The sequence below is a fragment of the Apodemus sylvaticus genome, chromosome 23 (genome assembly GCF_947179515.1).
Source record: "Apodemus sylvaticus chromosome 23, mApoSyl1.1, whole genome shotgun sequence".
Taxonomy (NCBI): Eukaryota; Metazoa; Chordata; class Mammalia; order Rodentia; family Muridae; genus Apodemus; species Apodemus sylvaticus.
This window is the reverse complement of record NC_067494.1, coordinates 4,966,821-4,987,178: the sequence shown is the minus strand read 5'-3', so window position 1 is coordinate 4,987,178 and position 20,358 is coordinate 4,966,821. Positions and strand designations below refer to the sequence as shown.

General features: G+C 38.4%; 1 protein-coding gene across 1 annotated transcript; it reads left to right on the top strand.

Annotated features, from left to right (window-relative positions):
• The first annotated feature begins 533 nt into the window (after positions 1-533).
• Positions 534-20,110, top strand: LOC127674237 (protein LEG1 homolog). Its single transcript, XM_052170053.1, has 6 exons — positions 534-834; positions 5,977-6,063; positions 7,277-7,461; positions 8,503-8,603; positions 18,521-18,759; positions 19,956-20,110. The coding sequence occupies exons 1-6, from the start codon at positions 534-536 to the stop codon at positions 20,108-20,110; spliced, it is 1,068 nt and encodes a 355-aa protein (XP_052026013.1).
• The last annotated feature ends 248 nt before the right edge of the window (positions 20,111-20,358 follow it).

Genomic DNA, 20,358 nt, shown 5'->3' with positions numbered 1-20,358 from the left:
AAATACAATAAAAAGAAGTTTTCATCGTGGCAATCCTGTGATATACACATCAAGAAAAAAGAAAGAAACAGAAAGGTGGACCATAACTGTCACATGTATTTTTTAGGACACCTCCAGAAATTATTAGTAAAGTATCAGTATTTCCACATCAAATTATTCAATATTTTCCATGAATTATGTAAACACATTTTAGGAGGGGTTAGCATTCTGATTTAATGCCATTGATAATGTAATTTGTAATTACAATGTACTCAGTAAAAGTCCTAGAGGAATTTCTTCATTAACAAATGGCATTATCCAATATCTGAACAAGACTTACCCTGTGCTCAGGTTTCTGATCTCATGTATTGCTGATGAAAAGAAGATAAAACTTCATTATCTCTAATGCTAATTACCAAGATACACATTTCTTCTCCATTGGCATTCTGCCTAGAAAATAGTACGACTTACTTATAAAGGGAAAAGAAATCCTGACTTCCTCCTCCCTTCTCCAATAAAAGCCTGGTCAGACACTTGGCTACCAGTTTGGCACCATGGTTGTCCTGGCTTCCTGGGTCTGGGCACTGGCTGCCTGCTTCTCTGCAGCTATGGCAAAGATCTCTAATAACTCCACTCCATACCCTCCTTTATGGGAAGACAGCCCTAAGCAGTTGAGTGACTACAGGATGGAGGGTGGGAAGCACATAATTAACCCTTGGGTATTCACTGACAGGATGGGGATGTACAGAATCTTATTGAACGAGACATCCATGTATTTTGCAAGATATGGTCCAGAAAATGAACAAAATCTTCTGTGGGGATTGCCTCTGCAGTTTGGCTGGCAGTATCAAACAGGTAAGAAAGACACTTATTTTCTATATACCAATGTATTCCTGATGTATTAGGAAAACTGGATTCTCCTTATCTTATACCACTGTCTAGTTTTTTGCCAACTTGACGCAGGTTGAAGTCATCTGAGAGGAGGAAACTTCAGTTGAGAAAATGTCTTCATATGACCATACACTGCAAATCTATAGGTCTTTTATTTAATCAGTGACTGATGTGAGCAGGCCTAGCTCATTGTGGATGGCGTCATCCCTGTGCTGGTGGTCCTGGATTCTATAGGAAATTAGGCTGAACAAGCAATGAGGAGTAAACTTCTTCCAAGGTCTCTATGTCAGCTTCTGCCTCCAGGTTCTAATTTGATTTGAGCTCCTGTCTTGGTGTTCCTCAATGGATGACGGTTCAGGATAGGTAAGCTAAACCTTTCCTTTCCAAGTAGGTTTTGATCATGGTGTTTTGCTGGGAGCAGCATACCATGACAGGGACTGCCCACAGCAGACCAGGATGAAGACATCTCAGAAATGCATGCTGTAGCTCCTTGTAAAGAACGTATGGCATCTGGGATCCTGAGAAGCAGGAGAAACATCCCTCCAGTGTACTTGCCATCTGACATAAGGGACTACCTGAGTGGGCCAGAATGGAGACATCTCAGTAGCCCATGGCAGCTCTTTATAAAAATACAGTTGTTCCCATTTCTCCTAACCTTAGCCTCGGACAACAGCTGTATAGATTTCATTTGTGTGTGACTGCTTTTCAGTTGGCCTTGGTGTGCATAATTATGGTATTATATTTGACTTTCTGACTTTACTATTTCTTTCTCCTGCTCTAGTCAATTCTGCGAAACTAGATGTTTCTTGATATAATGATTCTTAGACAGTTGAATATTGAGGCATAGGACACAGCACAGCACAGTCCTAATAGCCCAGGTACATGCTGTGTGCCCTCAACCTGGAAACAATGCAATAAATGTATAATGGCAGTTACAGATTAATGTTTGACTTACAAAGAAACTTAGAAAAAAATGTAAGAAAGTGAAACAGAGCCAACACTGAGACCACAAGAAAGAAAAAAGCTATTGAAGTTAGGAAGTAAGTTTTGTACATTTGAGAGTGGTTTTAGATAGGCGAGTCTAGGATGCATAAAATTATATATTAGTAAAACTTAGCCAAGATACTGGAACTCTCAGGAGAGTCACTATGTGCAATGAGCAGAGGCAGGAATCTAGAGGAACTGTTGAGTTAAGGGTTAACTTGATTCTTTCTGGCCACTGCCTGGCAGCTTTGCCCATGCCATTTATCATTAGAGCTTCACAGGAAAATGCAAGTAGTTGACCTCTGAGCTCTGATCTCAGAAGTATAATAAATCAAAAGTTAAAGTTTAATGATAAGTTTGCAATTATTATTATTATGGCCACAGGCCTAAGAATAGGGTAAGCTCAAAACGTTGGGGAACAACTGTAATTCTTGGTCCTTTTTTGGGATATGGTTATTTCTTTAAATTTATTTTGGCAATGATTATACAATTTTTTTTTCTACCTGATTTTGGAGTAACAATAAAAGATTGGAACAAGAAAAAGGCAAGAGAGCTAGTTGAGAGAGGAAGTGAGGTGTGGATGGGGTGAGTGGAGAGAGTATGAGGAAAGTATATGAAAGGTGTGTGTGTGTGTGTAAGGAGAGTTCATGCTGTATGTGTGAGGTGTGTGTGTGAAAAGTGTGTGTGTGCGCGTCTGTGTGTGTGTGTGTGTGTGTGTGTGTGTGTGAATGAAAGGGGAACACACAGAGGTGTGTAGGAGTGTGGGAGTTTGAGAAAAGAAAAGCCCACAGGAGAATGCAGAGTGCACAGGAGAATGCAGAGTGCACAGGAGAACGCAGAGTGCACAGGATAATGCAAGTGCACAGGAGAACGCAGAGTGTGCAGGAGAATGCAGAGTGTGCAGGAGAACGCAGAGTGCACAGGAGAAAGCAGAGTGTGCAGGAGAATGCAGAGTGCACAGGAGAACGCAGAGTGTGCAGGAGAATGCAGAGTGCACAGGAGAATGCAGAGTGCACAGAAGAACGCAGAGTGTGCAGGAGAATGCAGAGTGCACAGGAGAACGCAGAGTGTGCAGGAGAATGCAGAGTGCACAGGAGAATGCAGAGTGCACAGAAGAACGCAGAGTGTGCAGGAGAATGCAGAGTGCACAGGAGAACGCAGAGTGCATAGGAGAATGCAGAGTGTGCAGGAGAATGCAGAGTGCACAGGAGAATGCAGAGTGCACAGGAGAAGGCAGAGTGCACAGGAGAATGCAGAGTGCACAGGAGAATGCAGAGTGTGCAGGAGAATGCAGAGTGCACAGAAGAACGCAGAGTGTGCAGGAGAATGCAGAGTGCACAGGAGAATGCAGAGTGCGCAGGAGAATGCAGAGTGCACAGAAGAACGCAGAGTGTGCAGGAGAATGCAGAGTGCACAGGAGAATGCAGAGTGTGTGCAGGAGAATGCAGAGTGCACAGGAGAATGCAGAGTGCACAGAAGAACACAGAGTGTGCAGGAGAATGCAGAGTGCACAGGAGAATGCAGAGTGCACAGGAGAATGCAGAGTGCACAGGAGAATGCAGAGTGCACAGGAAAATGCAGAGTGCGCAGGAGAATGCAGAGTACACAGAAGAACACAGAGTGCTCAGGAGAATGCAGAGTGCACAAGAGAATGCAGAGTGCACAGGAGAACGCAGAGTGCACAGAAGAATGCAGAGTGTGCAGGAGAATGCAGAGTACACAGGAGAATGCAGAGTGTGCAGGAGAACGCAGAGTGCACAGGAGAATGCAGAGTACACAGGAGAATGCAGAGTGCACAAGAGAATGCAGAGTGCACAGGAGAATGCAGAGTGCACAGAAGAACACAGAGTGTGCAGGAGAATGCAGAGTGCACAGGAGAATGCAGAGTGCACAGGAGAATGCAGAGTGCACAGAAGAACACAGAGTGTGCAGGAGAATGCAGAGTGCACAGGAGAACGCAGAGTGCACAGGAGAATGCAGAGTGCGCAGGAGAATGCAGAGTGCATGCAGCCTCAAACTGCGAGAAGCTAGGAAGCAAGAGAGAACAGAAAGGAGAGAGAAAGAGAGAAAGAGAGAAAAGAGGGGGAGGGGAGGGGGGAGAGCAAGGAAGAGGGAGGGGAGGGAGAGAGAGGAAGAGGGGGGGGAGGAGAAGAGAGAGGAAGAGGGAGGGAGGGGGAGAAGGAGGAAGTAAGGGGGGAGAGGGAGAGGGAGGGAGGGAGAAGAGAAGAGAGAGAAGAGGGAGGGAGGGGGAGAAGGAGAGGGAGGGAGGAAGGGAGGGGGAAAGAGAGAGGGAGAGGGAGAGGGAGAGGAAGAGGGATCAACTTTAAGCCTTGAAAAGTTGGCTCTCAGTTTTGTACCTGAAAAGTAGTCTGTGTCTGTTCGTTATGTGCCTTCCAGATGTCCCTGCTGAGGCTGGACCCCCCCCCCCCCTGCTGTTTCCTCACCCCATAGTAACTCCAAGATATTCACACAGATTCCTTTGAAAAGTGATTCTTTTTGTTTTGTTTTCAATTTCCTCATAATATTTCTTCTGGTTGTAAAAGCCAGTACCCACAAATTCTTCCCCGGTGAATTTATTGTTACTTTCAGACTCTTCAATGACATATAGGCATGAAGAACAACCAGAAAGAAACATCCTTTCTCTATTTTGATGATTTTCGAAAGAGTTACTACACCACTGCTATCTACACATTCCTTCATGTCCCTATAAACAGACTAGGGATATTCATTAGACACAGGAGGTGATTAAATTAATCTTCTTGACAGCATTAATTAAAACTTCCTGTTCATAAGCATAAAATTACAAATAAGTATTTCCTTACTAGTGGTGATCTTTGCCAAGGGTTACTTCTTTGTGTAAGCCCGAACTATTTGCAGTGTATACATATGGAAGATGTTTGGGGTCACATACTGGTGTAAAAAATGATAGTTTATTCTGTCTGACAGAAGAATTTTGCAGAAAATATTAAAAAGAACCGCCAAGTTCCTGCACTCTAGCTGCTTTCTGCCCACCAACTCAGCTGCCTCCACAGCTAGCTGCATGTAGCAACCAATCACAGTCTTCCCAGCTCTGGTTCACTGCCTCAGTGCCACCTCTACCCTTTCAGTCATAATCCCCCTATGATTGACGGTCCCACCTTCCACTAACTCAGTAAAACAAAACTCTAGAAACAACTCATCAGTCAGATTCATGTATCAATAAATTCTCAATACGCATGATGCCCACACAATAATTTCAGGGCCAATTGATAACAATGCAAACTGCCCACCTAGATCAGACAAATTATCCCAATTACTCTATTCCTGTATGATATTCATAACTACTGTGCCTATTAAAACCAGGGATCAGAATCTTCTTCCCACCAGTCCTGCATCTTGCTTCCTTCTCCCTCTCCTCAGACACTCCTCCCTGCAACTCTCAGCTCCACCTCCCTTTTCCCCGTCCAATCACAGGCTTCCTGCTACTCTAGTATTTAAAAAGATTGAGCAGGGGGAATTCTGCCACAGAAGCAGTGATGAGAAGATTGTCACCTTGTGCCCAGCCTAACTGGCTTATTCACTGCCACTTCAGCAAGTAAGAAAGGGGGGGAGGGGAGGAGAAGGCAGGGAGAGAGCGGTGTCAGTGTGGGGAAAAGAGAGATCATTTTCTGAGTTCTGATGCCTATGTAACAGATAGTCAACATGTAGAAATGCTTTTGAAAACTTTTCTTACCTTAGAATTCTCACATGTACTGAATACTGATATCTCCAACATTACAGGATGTTTTTTCAAAAAAGGTCATGGACTTTAGAAAATGTAGTCAAAGATTTGGTTTGACTTACCCTTCTGTTTTCCTCTATGTTACTATTGCTCCTAATATTTTTATTAGGAGGTAGTGTAGGTAATAAATGTGAAATTATATAAGTAAAACTGTCTGTAGCCTATAAACACTAAATTCAAGAGTTTGATGTCAGTGAAGAATAATATAATTTGGATGAAATTGAGAAACTAAATATTTAAAAAGATGGTAAGTAAAATATAAATAACTTGAATTTTTTGGTACTTATAAATTGAATGCATGCATTCAACTGTTTTAGATGTGCATGATAAACAAATACACCTGTGCCTTCTCTGTCCTCTAGGTAGATTAGCCGATCCCTCTGAAATGATAGGCAATGGCACTGAACCTGAAGAGAGTCTGTATGTCTCTGTGAACAGTTGGTGGGCTGGTAGGTACTCTTCAATAGCAAAATTTTACTTACTCTTCAAAGAATGTATTTAAGCTGAATTTTAGAGGCAGAGACAAAATAAAAATAGCACTGCAACTTTTTCAAGATGAATTGATGGCATGAGGCAGAGATGATGCATCAAATGGGATGTAATAATGTTTTAGGACGTAGTCAGACTTTTCAAAGAAAAACTGAATCAGGGAACTACAAAGAGCAGAGACTCTAGGGAGCAACACTTTTGGTGGTATTGCAGGTTCACAAAGAAACGTGGTCTTTCCAAGTGAGACTAAGAATGCTTTTCTTTTTTTGCTCAGAATTAAGATGCTAAATTCTGAAACTCACAAAGATGCCAGACTAATACTTTGTTTGAGTAATCTATAACTAAGGCTTTAATTAGGTTTGCAATACTAAAAACAATTTGTATAGTTCTTCTAATTCCTTCATGGTGTGTTTTTTTAAATGAATTTATATAGAAATTTTTTAGAATAATTCACCAATGGTTATAAATGACACTGTTAAATTTTACTTTTTGTGGAGTGACTCATAAATATTATGAACCGCAGGATATTTTCCCTCTCACTAAATTGAGTAATTCTTTCAAAAACTGAAAAACAGACTTGTAAACAGTTCTTGAATTACAATTTAGTTTTATTTGCTTTGTAATTTAAAATGTTAAGAATGAGTATAAGCATATTATCTAATTAAATTAAAATAGTTAAATCTGCAAGATGTGTTTCTCTATAACCGGGAAGCTTGAAGCCTATTAGGTTGCCAGTCAAAAGTTCATACTTTAGAGAAATAGGATACAATAATTAGTAATATTCTGCATATAAATTAGAGTAAGTTGTAAAATATAAAATATGCATTTTCCAAATTGAGAGTTATGCTTTATATTTGATGAAATCTACAGCTATGAGAACAATTGGATAGATTTCATTCCTCTCCTTTTCTATTCGATGCTTTGAAATAAAATTCTTATGGAATTCATTAAAATTACCTTTCTTAAAATTTGATGACACTTCACTATGCATATACAGACCCATGATATAGGAGTATTAAACCATAAGTTGATTTTCAGCAAAAAATTTTAGTTGATAATTTCATAAGCATCCAGGATCTGTGAATATCCCTTAATGACTTAATGACTCCTAAAAACAAATTGCTCTGTGTTTTTGCACTGGTTCTGAGTCTAACCAGCCTCTTATTTTCACAGATGTAAATTATTATCTGAGTGTGTTACCTTTCCTTGCTGCTGTTGATTCTGGAATCATGGAGCTATCTCCAAATCAAATCACAATCTTGCCACCACCCAAGGATCAGATGAGGTTTTGTTATGATGTTTCTGGCTGTCAATCTGCCTTCCCTGAAACAATGGAGAGATGGAGAGACTTTTTTCAGGTTTGTCATTTAAGTTTTAAATCACACTCCTCATACATGCCAGGAGAATTCACATGGTGAAAGTCTTTTGTGAATGACTTTTTTTTTAATTTGCTGTATGCTTTTCTTAATAGTAAAATGTAAATTATACGCAGATATTTTTCTAAGAACTGGTATAGAAATACAGTACATGCCAGAGAAACCCACCATTCTCATTTAGTACTCATGCAAAATCCATTTGTTCTCAATGCAAGTGACAAAAATACCACAAACGTCTAGCCTGCAGATAATTTTAGTAGAGATTAAATAAGTCTGTGAATAATTGAGACTTTAGGCTATTTGTGACATATTACAAGAATTGGGATCATAGACTTATTTTAGATAAGTCTATCTTTATTGAAAGTGAATTAATAACCACTCACTTGTAGTTGAAGCTAAATAATGGTATGTTGTTCTGAACAAACTATTTAATGACCAGAATGAAATACATTAGTCAAACATAGAACAAGCTAAAAGTTAGTGATTTAAATATATATTTACTATTTTTAAAAGATTTTTTTATTTATTATATCTAAGTATACTGTGGTTGTTTTCAGACACACCAGAAGAGGGTATCAGATCTCTTTATGGATGGTTTTGAGCCACCATGTGGGTGCTGGGAATTGAACTCAGGACCTTTGCAAGAGCAATAGGTGCTCTTACCCACTGAGCCATCTCTCCAGCCCCTATATTTACTAATTTTAAATGGTTAACTCATTACTTTTGATATACTTTAATTTTCAACTCATTTCTTTGAACATTTTGCGAAAAATGTATTAATGTTGATAGGAAAAATGACAGCAGCCATGTCAGATATAAAGGATGGATACTCTACAGATACTTGGATCTCACTTCAGCTCAATGATGTGCTTTACTGAAAAGTACTAGTATTGTTATTTGCTGTTGGGCACTAAGTATAGCATAGAGTACTAGCATTCTTGGTTCATGCCAGTGCTCATATTTCTAAGTCTGGGTGAATTTTAGGAGAGTTGCCCATATTACACTATTTTCTCTATTCTCCAGTACATGCAGTTGCCTTCTAGTGACTTTGACGGTCTTCTGGAGAAGTTATGGTATGCTCATGCCTTATCCTTGGAGTATCCCATCAATGCCTTTGTAGACAGGTAAGAAATATTTTTGTCTCTGTTTCAGTTTGATTTTTTCCAATGATTTAATTAAAATGTCCAAAAGAAGCTTAAGAAAGAATGAGTTTGTTTCAGCTTACAAATTATAGTCAATTGTAAAGGAAAGCCAGGGAGGAGCTCAAGCAGAACATGAGGGCAGAAAGCAGAGCAGAGACCATGGAGTGACACAGATTACTTGGCTCTCTTCATTTTGTTTGGCAAACTTTCCTATGTAGCTCAAGGCTACCTATTTAGTCATGGTCCTGCTTACAGTGTGTTGCATCCAATTGCATGAATTCCCAATTATAAAAATACCTCACAGGCCAATCTGATGGACACAGTACCTGAACTGTCACTCAACCAGAGACTAGGTTTTATTCCCAGAAGATCTGGATTTGATTTCCAGAATCCACTTGGTGGATCACAAGCTTCTGCTCAGTTCCTGGAAATCAAATGTTTTTGAGTTGTCTCCAAGAGAACCATGCATGGATTCTTCTTAACACACACACCTAGATTTTAGTCTTAAATCCAGGCCTTACTCATTTTTTTATTCTAGAATAATCATGGTTTTTAATCTTAATAATAAGAGATTATATTATAATTATAATTATAATTATAAGTTTAATCTCTGATGATGATGTTGAAGGGCACATTTAGAATATATTTTTGAGTAGAAAAAGAAAAACAATATCTGAGAAACAGCTGGGAGCATAGCTCAGTTGGCCCAATTGCTTGAGAACCTGTCCTGTCTTTACTTCGATGCAAGCAAGAAGACATCAATTTGTCTTCTAGAACTCACGTAATAGAAAAAAGGATCGTGCTATATATGTTATACCCATGTTGGGAAGTTAAAAAGTAGTGGGTCCCTGGAACTCACTGGCTAGCCCAGCCTTACGGTGAGTACAGTCACTGGGAGACCCTGTTTAAAGAAAACACAGATGGACCAGACCTGAGGTTCCACTTTGGCCTCCATATTCATATACACTCCTCTAAACACACACACACACACACACACACATACACACAGCACACAGCACACAGGCACAAACACATGCACACATATACATTCATACGAATACATCCACACACCATACATATACACTCACTCATAAGTATACAGGTATATATGTACTCATCATACAGATAAACCCTGAGAAAGGGAATTAAATTATCTTGTGAATGGTGGTGGTCAAGTTGTAGTATTTGTTATAAATAACTTTTCCACATTTAGAGAACTTACATTTTTCTATCAATAAAAACAATAGAAAAATAAAACTTTATAGATTTTATTTTTATTCATATTATTGCTTTATCTTCATGTATGTTTCTGTGCACTGCTTACATGCCTGGTTCTCTTGGAGGCCAATCAAAAACATTTGATATCCTGGAACTGAGCAGATGGTTGTGAGCCACCAAGTGGCTAGTCTTGGTAGAGCATCTGTGCTCTTAACCACTGAGCTACTTATCCAGCCCCAGAACAATACAACTCTAAGCACAGGAATCACAAATATTGAAGACATTATAACTTATAGTGATTATAGAGGTTTTTTTCTTTCTAGATATATTTCCATTATCTTGCCATTTTGTACATCCAAATTCTTTGAATTTAGGACAGGCCAAATTCATTTAAAGTTTCTCTAAATAGAACATCATGAAGTTTTTGGTTATTAAATTATGTAACTATCAGGATCCTATCTTTACAAATTGTAGCAAAATATTGGTTTGATTATTGCAATCTACTTACTGAACTTCAGGTTTTTCCCTTGGTTTTTCTTATCCTTAAAATACAATTATTACAATACTACCATATACTAAATAAGTAACAATTGAGAACTCTTTATTGTTAAGAAAAATAAAAAGAAACCATTAAATTTTTAATGTAACATAAATTTATCTTTATTCCATTTTACTGGCACAGAGTCTGGGTCTTATCAGTTTCAATTGGCACTTAATACCATATAACTACTGGAGACAAATTCTCATATTCACATTCCTTTAAACTCCCAATCATCTCTTTTTTCCTCAGGGTCTGCTGCCTCTAGTTTATGGGCCTTACAACCTGGATATAAAAGATAAATTCTACTCATGTTTTTCTCACATTTGTAAAACTCATATTGAATATATAAATATGCTTAAACTCCTATAGTACATAAAAATAAGTATAAATGAATGGAACAGAACTGTGGGTTCACTTCTTTTGATGAAGAAACAATTTTCGGGAGATATACACCATAGCTACAGCCAGTGAACTGAGCAAAATCTCTGTTTCATATCTCTTTCTTTCTCACCTATATTAAAAAATTGCTGAATCCAAACAAGGCTTCTGTGTCTCTCCAGTACACACACACACACACACACACACACAAACACACACACCAGCTAACAATGAAAGCCATGAATTTGGAAGAGAGCTGGTGCAGCCTGTATAGGAAGGCATGGAGGGAAGAAAGGGAGGAGAGAAAAAAATGATGTTATTTACATCTCATCCTCAGAAAATTAATGAAATAATTTAAAAAACAGAAAACTCTACACTATTTAAGCCATTTCAAAAATGCAACATCAGAAACTTAAAAAGATATACTTGTATTTTACCTTAATTTCCAGAATTTATATGTGAGGTCAGTTTTGTTCTTATAATGTGCCACATACTACACATACTACAAATTTTGCTTGGACAAAATAGTAACACTATTTTTTAACTACATAGTGTTTATGGTGACAGACAATCACAGTCTCCTTACCTTCGTTATTGATTATTGATGTTCATTCCCAGATACCTGTTATCTTTCAGACACATATTTATAGAGAGGTGAAGAGTGCCAAGCAGTCTCTGTAGCTCCTAAAGAATCCAACCATTTAGCTGGTAGAAGTTTGAAGAAGCAGAGCTGGTTCCAATCCAAGGAGGACTCAGGGTGGGAAGTAGGGGCAGTTAAATACTTAAGTGGGACATTTCAAGAAGTGGGTACCTTTCTGACCTGAAATAATGGACCAACAAGAGTTTACAGCCTGTGTGTAGGTCCCATAATGCATGTGGTACCAGTGGTATTGCCATGTGCTATCAAGAGTTTTCCTTTCTCATATAAGATCCTGAAGTGTTACTTGTTTTTGTTTTCGTTTGTTTGGTTTATTGTATTTAAACATTTGGTGGTTTGATGCTTTCAATAACTTTTATGACTAATATTTCTGATATGGTCTTGAGATGCTGAAGTATCCAAGTTTTGTTGCTCTAAGATGGTAAGTCTGTACATGGTGAGGGTTTTTTTGTTGTTGTTGTTGTTTGTTTGTTTGTTTTTTATTGGTAATCTTTTGTTTACAGACCAGTCATTATCCCTCTCGTGTTCTGTCCTCTGATACTTTCTCAACCCTTTCCTCCTCCTTTGTCATCAAGAGGATGTCCCCACACCCTTTGACACACACCTCACACTCCACTCCACCAGGCTTTCCCACTCCCTGGGGCCTCAAGTCTCTAGGGTTAGGTGCATGTTCCCTCACTCAGGCCAGTTAAGGCAACCATCTGCTGTATAAGTGTAGGAGGCCTTGGACCTGCTAATGTATGCTACCTGGTTGATGGCTCAGTGTCTGAGTGATCTTGGTGATATAAGTCAGTTCGGCCTGCTGGTCTTCCTATGGTGTTGTCCTCTTCCTCAACTTCTTCCAACATTTCCCTAATTCAATCACAGGGGTCCTTGACTTCAGTCCATTGGTTGGACATAAGTAGTTGCATCTGCATCAGTCTGCTGCAGTTGGGCCTCTCTAAAGGCAGCCATGCTAGGATCTTGTTTGTAAGCATACCATAACATTAGTAATAGTGTTAGGCCTTGGAGGCTCCTCTTGAGATGGATCCCAATAAGGATCAGTCGCTGGACCTCCTTTCCCTCAGTTTCTTCTCCATTTTTGTCCCTTCAGTTCTTTAGGAACAATTCTGGATCAGACTTTTTGACTGTAGAATGGCAACACCACTGCTCCACTTGATGCCTTTTCCACTGGGGGTGGATTCTAAAAGTTCTCTCTCCCCTTTGTTGATCTCATCTTTGTGTCCTGAGATTCTCTCATCACCCAGGTCTCTACTACATACCTTCCAAGGTTGCACATTTCCATTCATTCTGCTGGCTCTTGAGGCTTCACTTCTTTTATCACCCCTCCCCCGGAATACCTGATCATGCTCCACCTTTTCACTCCCTCCCCCGTCACCCAGGTTCTTCCCTCCCTCTATATTTTGTTTTAATTTCATTCGATATATTTTTTATTTACATTTCAAATGATTTCCCCTTTTCTGGTCCCCCACTCCCCAAAAGTCACATAAGCCCCCTTCTCTCCCCCTGTCCTCCCATCGACCCCTCCCCACTTCCCTGTTCTGGTTTTGCCCTATACTGCTACACTGAGTCTTTCCAGAACCAGGGGCCACTCCTCCGTTCTTCTTGTACCTCATTTGATGTGTGGATTATGTTTTGGGTATTCCAGTTTTCCAGGCTAATATCCACTTATTAGTGAGTGCATACCATGATTGATCTTTTGAGACTGGGTTACCTCACTTAGTATGATATTCTCCAGCTCCATCCATTTGCCTAAGAGCAGTTACTCTCAGTCTGAGTGCCATGACTGGTCCTTTCCGAAGGTGATTGCTCGGTTCACAGACAGGATCCAGATTGTTTTCTGCCTCAAATTTGTACTCGAAATGGACTCCTACTTTGGAAGTTGAAATTGCCTAAAGCAAATCACAGCCTGACATGCTCCTGTCTTTCAAAGTGCAGTAACTTACAACAATGCAGTAAGGGGCCTGTCTTCACGTACTCCACCCCTATCAACACTGCTGCTCATTACTTGGGCACACGCTGCTTTATTTCCTCTATCCCTCCCTCTATCTTTCTTCTCCTCCATTCTTAGAAATTCAGAGTTCTATGCTGATGTTTTATGATGCTTGTCATTAAACCAACTCCTGGTCTCATGTATCCATAACAAGCCATTCTGGAGAGCTGTAATCCATTCTGCTCTCTTTTATTTGTCTTTTTCTTCTTTTGTTTATATTTTTATTAGACATTTTCTTTATTTACATTTCAAATGTTATCCCCTTTCCTCGTTTCCCCTCTGAAAACCCCCTATCCCATCTCCACTTCCCCTGCTCACCAACACACTCACTCTGGCTTACCTGTCCTGGCATTCCCCTACACTGAGGCATCGAGCCTTCACAGGACCAAAGGCCTCTCCTCTCATTGATGTCCAACAAGCCCATCCTCTGTTACATATATTGCTGGAGACATGGGTCCCTCCATGTGTACTATTTGGTTGATGGTTTAATCCCTGGGAGATCTGGGGGTACTGGTTGGTTCATATTGCTGTTCCTCCACTGGGGCTATAAACCCCTTCAGCTCCTTGGATCCTTTCTTTAGCTCCTCCTTTGGGGACCCTGGCACAGTACAATGGTTGGCTGAAAGTATCGCCCTTTGTATTTGTCAGGCACTGGCAGAGCCACTCAAGAGACAGCTTTATCAGGCTCCTGTCAGCAAGCACTTGTGGGCATCCACAAGAGTGGCTGGGTTTGATAACTGTATATGGGATGGATCCCCAGGTAGGGCAGTCTCTGGATGACCTTTCCTTCAGGCTCTGCTGATACTTTGTCTCTTTATTTCCTCCCTTGGTTATTTTGTTCTCCCTTCTAAGAAGGAATCACATATCCATACTTTAGTCTTCCTTCTTCTTGAGCTTCATGTTGTCTGTAAATTGTATCTTGAGTATTCCAAACTTCTATGCTAATATCCACTTCTCAGTGAATGCACACCCTGTGTGATCGTTTGTGATTAGGTTACCTCACTCAGGATAATATTTTCTAGTTTCATCCATTTACCTAAGAATTTCATGAATTCATTGTTTTGAATAGCTGAATAGTACTCCATTATGTAAATGTACCACATTTTCTGTATCCATTCTTCTGTTGAGGGACATCTGGGTTCTTTTTAGTTTTTCACTATTATAATAAGGTTTCTATGAACAGAGTGGAGCATATGTCCTTATTACATGTTGGAACATCTTCTGGGTATATGCCCAGGAGTGGTATGACTGGGTCCTCAGGCAGTACTATGTTCAATTTTCTAAGGAACTGCCAGACTGATTTCCAGAGTGGTTGTACCAGTTGTAATCCCCCCTCCCCCAAATGGAAGAATGTTCCTCTTTCTGCACATCCTTGCCAGTAATACTCATACCTAAACTTAGTAAAAACAATATATAGCAAACCAGTAGCCAACATCAAAGTAAATGGAGAGAATCTTGAAGCAATGCCATTAAAACCAGAGAGTAGCCAAGGCTGCCCACTCTCTCCCTACCTAATCAATATAGTACTCAATGTCCTAGCCAGAGCAATTAGACATCAAAAGTTCAAAGGGATACAAATTGGAAAGGAAGAAGTCAAAATATCACTATGTGCAGGTGATATGATAGTATACTTAAGTGACCCCAAAAATTCCACCAGAGAACACCTAAAACCTGATAAACAACTTCAGCAAAGTGGCTGGATATAAAATTAACTCAAACAAATCAGTGACCTTCCTCTACTTAAAGGATAAACAGCTGAGAATGAAATTAAGGAAATGGCACACTTCACAATAGTCACAAATAATATAAAATACCTTGGTGTGACTCTAACTAAGCAAGTGAAAGATCTGTATGACAAGAACTTCAAGTCTCTGAAGAAATAAATCAAAGATCTCAGAAGTTGGAAATATCTCCCATGCTCATGGATTGGTGGGAATAATAGTAAAAATGGTCATCTTGTCTAAAGGAATGTACTGGTTCAGTGCAATCCTCATTAAAATACCAACTCAATCCTTCATGGAGTTAGAAAGAGCAATTTGCAAATTCATCTGGAATAATGAAAATCCAGGATAGCAAAAACTATTCTCAACAGGTAAAGAACCTCTGGTGGAATCACCATCCCTGACTTCAAGCTATACTACAGAGCAATAGTGATAAAAACTGCATGGTATTGGTATAGTGACAGGCAGGTAGATCAATTGGATCGAATTGAAGACCCAGAAATGAACCTATGGTTCACACACCTATAGTCACTTGGTCTTTGACAAAGGAGCTAAAACCATCCAGTGGGGAAAAGTCAACATTTTCAACAAATTGTGCTGGTTCATTTGTTGGTTGACATGTAGAAGAATGCAAATCAATCCATTCTTATCTCCTTGTACAAAGCTCAAGTCGGAAGTAGATCTAATTTTTCTTAAGATAATGTCTCACTACAGTAACACAGTCTGCCTGTTCTTCATGTCAACCTGTACACACCACAGTGTAGATGTGAAGTGTTTATCTTCCTGTATGCATGTGATAACATGATGTAGCTCTAGCTCTTGAAGTTGCCAAGATGACAGTCATCTACTGCAAAGCCTGCTATTGCCATGGATATCTTCAACCAAACCTATAGAACTTTGTTCTTTATTGTTTCAAGTATCAGCCATGAACCCTCTCCATAGGAAGACAAGGTTTGACTCCTATGATCCTCATACTATGTGCAACCTGTGTGGTCTGGATACAGTTCTTCAGTGCTGCTCATTGTGCTGAGAAGTGGGGCTTACTTTTTTTGCTTGAAATCACTGCTCACATTGTTGCTTGGTTTTTCAAATTCTGCCTTATCTTTCCCATATTTGAAAAGAAACTAGAAAAAAAGAATTTATAGAAAATACAAGTTTATGTTCACTTTTTCTAAACAAGGGCTTAAGTCTCCTAGATTGTTTCACTTTTCCTGGAGATGTCTTGCAGCTTTGTAGGAAGACAAATACTTCCTATATATAGGAATACGTATATGTTAGCTCAACTGAGAGATAGATACACCTTCAGAATGCAAGAAAGCTCTTCCTGCCAGGTGAATATGTCTGGTCAGTCCAGGGCATTCTTTACAGCCTGTCTTCCTTCAACATGAAATTCCTGGGGAAAAGGTATGTCTCTGAGGTCCATTGGTTTATGCTTCCTGTTTTAACATCTTTGGCCTTGATACATACTGTCAGTATCTTATTCTATTTGAGTTCAACCATGTCTGTGGTTTTTATTTCTTAAGAAATGTCTATAACATTTCTGGTCACCAAACAGACAAGCTAGAACCACCTTCTAAATTTGGTCAAAGCTTCAAAAATTCTGTTCATAGACTTTTTTTCAAATGAGACCTGTTTCTGAGTGACTTTTTGGTTCCCATCTTTCCAGGTGTTGGGAGCTGTCCTGGTGATCCGTCCTCATCTCTTGGAACTCTCTTTGCCTCTCCTGTGTCATGGCTTCCCCTGCATTTCCCTTCTGTTTCTCTCTTGGCATATTTTCCCTGCTGGGGCTCAGATTCCAGACAGTCGAAGATGGATGAAGAGTAGCTGGAAACATTTGAGATACTTTATTATGCATAAACTTTATTGTTGTCTGAGGATATAGTTGAATGCAGAAGATGTGAGGTAGTTTTCATATTGTTGATCATTTCCCCTAATATTCAATGATGAAATTTGCTTTGATCTCTCCCTAGTCAACTCTACCTTGTGTAAATATATTTGCTTTGGTTCATTTTCTGCTACACTTTGTGTTCCAGGATGTCTTATAACTAATGGCTCCCCATGGTGTCTGGTTAACTGAGTTTCCTATTAAATGTAAAGAATAGCATTCAAAAAACCAGAGTGCTTGAAGAGGTTTTGTACACTGATCATACTTGTGAGTCTTAGAGTTTGAGAAAATCTTCCAGATTATTTGTAATTTAATTATGAGTAATTTTTGACTGCAGACAGCCTGTGGCCAGCTGCCCTGAACAACAAACATTTTTTCAATCCCCAGTTCAATGGCGAACTCAAGATCTAGTTGCTGCAAATCTCAAAATCAGCTATTACTATTTTTTTTCATTTGAAAGGAAAAAGACACTTGTGTTTATATCAAATCAAGGCATACCTTAGGAAGTGGATCAATATTCACAAATTGTATTCTATGAACTTAGGTAAAATTAAAATATAATAAAGCTCACAGATTTAGGTGTTTATTTAGTTGAATGAGCACTTGGAACTGCAAGCACTTGTCAATCCACCACTGAAAACCAAATGTATGCCAATCCCCCTTTCTAGCATGTTCCTCATGTTGCTTTCAATTTCTACTTACCCTAAAAACTTTTTCTTTGTTTCATTTTCCTTCATTTCTTTTTTCCTTGGTTTTTGTTGTTGTTGTTGTTGTTGTTGTTTTGTTGTTTGTTTTTCAGGCTGACCTTGAACTCACTTGGAAGTTCTCTTACTTGGGGCCTCTGCCTCCCAAGTGCTAGGATTAAAGGCATGTGCCAGCATATGCAGTTTCTAATCTTCCTTTTAAAAAAATTACAAATCATAGAAAGGTTAAAGCTCTCAGAGTGCAGAAATAACTTTTGGTACATTAGTCTCTTCAGCCAAGGCTAACAAGTAGTAACAAACATGATTTATTGTTTTCTTTCTATTTTTGTTTTCTGTTAACAGATTAATTGATTTATTAATTTACAAAATGGATCTCATGTATCCTGATCTGGCAGCAGAAAATTACCTTGATCACAATCTTCCAGATTTGTTTGGCAATTGAGAATTGCTAGCTTCTGTCACTAGACCTTGTTTGTATTTGTTGTTACATATGCACACTATAGTTTTTTTAACATGTTTTTAGTATGTTTGTTCCATGGTTTTCACATAGTGTGCATAAGGAATGCCATAAATGGAAAGAACAATATTAAAAAGAGGTGACTAATTGGACCAACATTAATAGATTTATATTTTATTTAGCTATCTTTAAAACTCCTGGAACAGGCCAAATGGACAGTATTTTCACACTTCTTTCCAAATAATGTTTGGATTTTATTTTTTGGTAGTGGATGATTTCTGCATAGAAAGACTTAGGTTCCTTGGAAATAAATCTTAGTTGAAATTTTGTCTATTATCTTTTAGATATGACCTCTATTCTGACCAAGAAGCAAATTTTGAAAAAAACTGGCCTATTGCTGTGTACTATTTAGGAGCAGCACATCTTCCTACAACCCTGAATAGAGCACACAGCTTTCAGAGGGGTCTGCCTCCACAAGTCCTTGATGATACTAGCATAGCGCCTTTTATCCCTGACTTCACTCCTCTTCAGAACAAAGTCCTGGTAACACTCAATCTTCTTGGTGATATTGACAGACTTTCAGGTAAAAATTTTAAAAGAGTACTGGGAAACCAATCAGAACTATATAGGCTAGAAGTGTGGATAAACTATTTTAAGTAGAGATATCATCATACCAGCATACATTTAAAATGTTATGAAGTTCTATTGGCATATTGTGAGTTTCATTAGCAGTAATTACTCCTGATAAATAGTAAAGTCATTTATCAACCACATTTTTAAAAATTTATGATGTGACCCTGCATTAAAGTGCCACATTGATCCTTGACATCTGTAATATTAAGTTAAATATGTAATATGAACATATATGTTGGTGTATAGTCATTATTTCACTCAATTTTAATCTCTTCTATTTAATCCTCAAGTCTAAAGAAGACAAATTAATTTCAAAGGATTCCATCATTAATGTAATCACTGTCTACCTGACTCACCAGATACTTTTAAGTTAATATTGACTCATCAGATTCTTTTAACAAAGGTTAAAATCTTTGCTTCACAATGCCAAAAGTAGAGTGAAAAACTGACTTCATTAACTGTTTGAAAATTACCATGTCATCCTCATTTTACACTTGTACCCTCGGACCTTGACCCACACTAAACACATATATGTTTTTTCCATTATGTAAATGGGCATTTTCAGTGTCTAAATTATAAATAAAGGAAATTAGGCACAAATTTATTATCTTCAACCTTGTGGAAAACTTTTGTAATAGAATATCAGATCTACAAAATACATTGGTGCCCCAGTGCAAATGATTTCTCTTCTCATGTCAATCTTGATTGTAGTGTGATACTGCCAGTCACCAGGTTGCTCTCCCTCACTCAGTGAACAATAACCCCGCCTTCAGTTGGTGTATAACAGTTGGGAGATTTATATTAGAATCATTTTCTCATAGACATGCAGTAATTTATTTGATGAATTTACTATGATTATGGAATTGTTTTATGAGCTTTGATTGACATCACAGAATCAGTCCATGTGTATTTAGTTTCATAATTTGTGGCACAGCCACTTAAAAAGCATGATACTAAACTTTCAGGTTAGAAATTAGAAAATGATAATAGTATCAGTGAATCAAATATTCTTTGTGTATTGATGATTTTAATGTTAAATGATTGAAAGAAAATAAATAAATATGATCAATGGATATTACCAAATGGAAGTAAGAAATTCTTTAAGGAATTGACAAACACTCATATATATTTTTTAATCTCTTTTAGGAGCATTATCTTTGACTCTATGGGAAAATCTCATGAGTACAAAATTTGCAAGGGAATTATTTCTACAAGCCTTTGAAATGTTCCTGGAATTATCTCCTAAAGACCTAAAATCTTTTGTGAATTGTGAACAACTGCCTTTGGCCACAAGCAATTGAGAAAAATGAGTATGATCAAAATCTTCTAGATCTATGATTTGGGCGTTTTGCCTATTGTTCAATTTTTTAGGATTTTCTGCATGCATTTCTAGTAATGAATTAATGTTAGTTTTGACATTATCTCATAAATTTTAAGTTCTTTAATACTTAAGATATAAAGATACTGGTCAATGACAAAGAAATCAATAAACTGACGTTAAGCTTGTATGGCTGTTTTGATGTTAAAATACAGAACAACATATTTTACT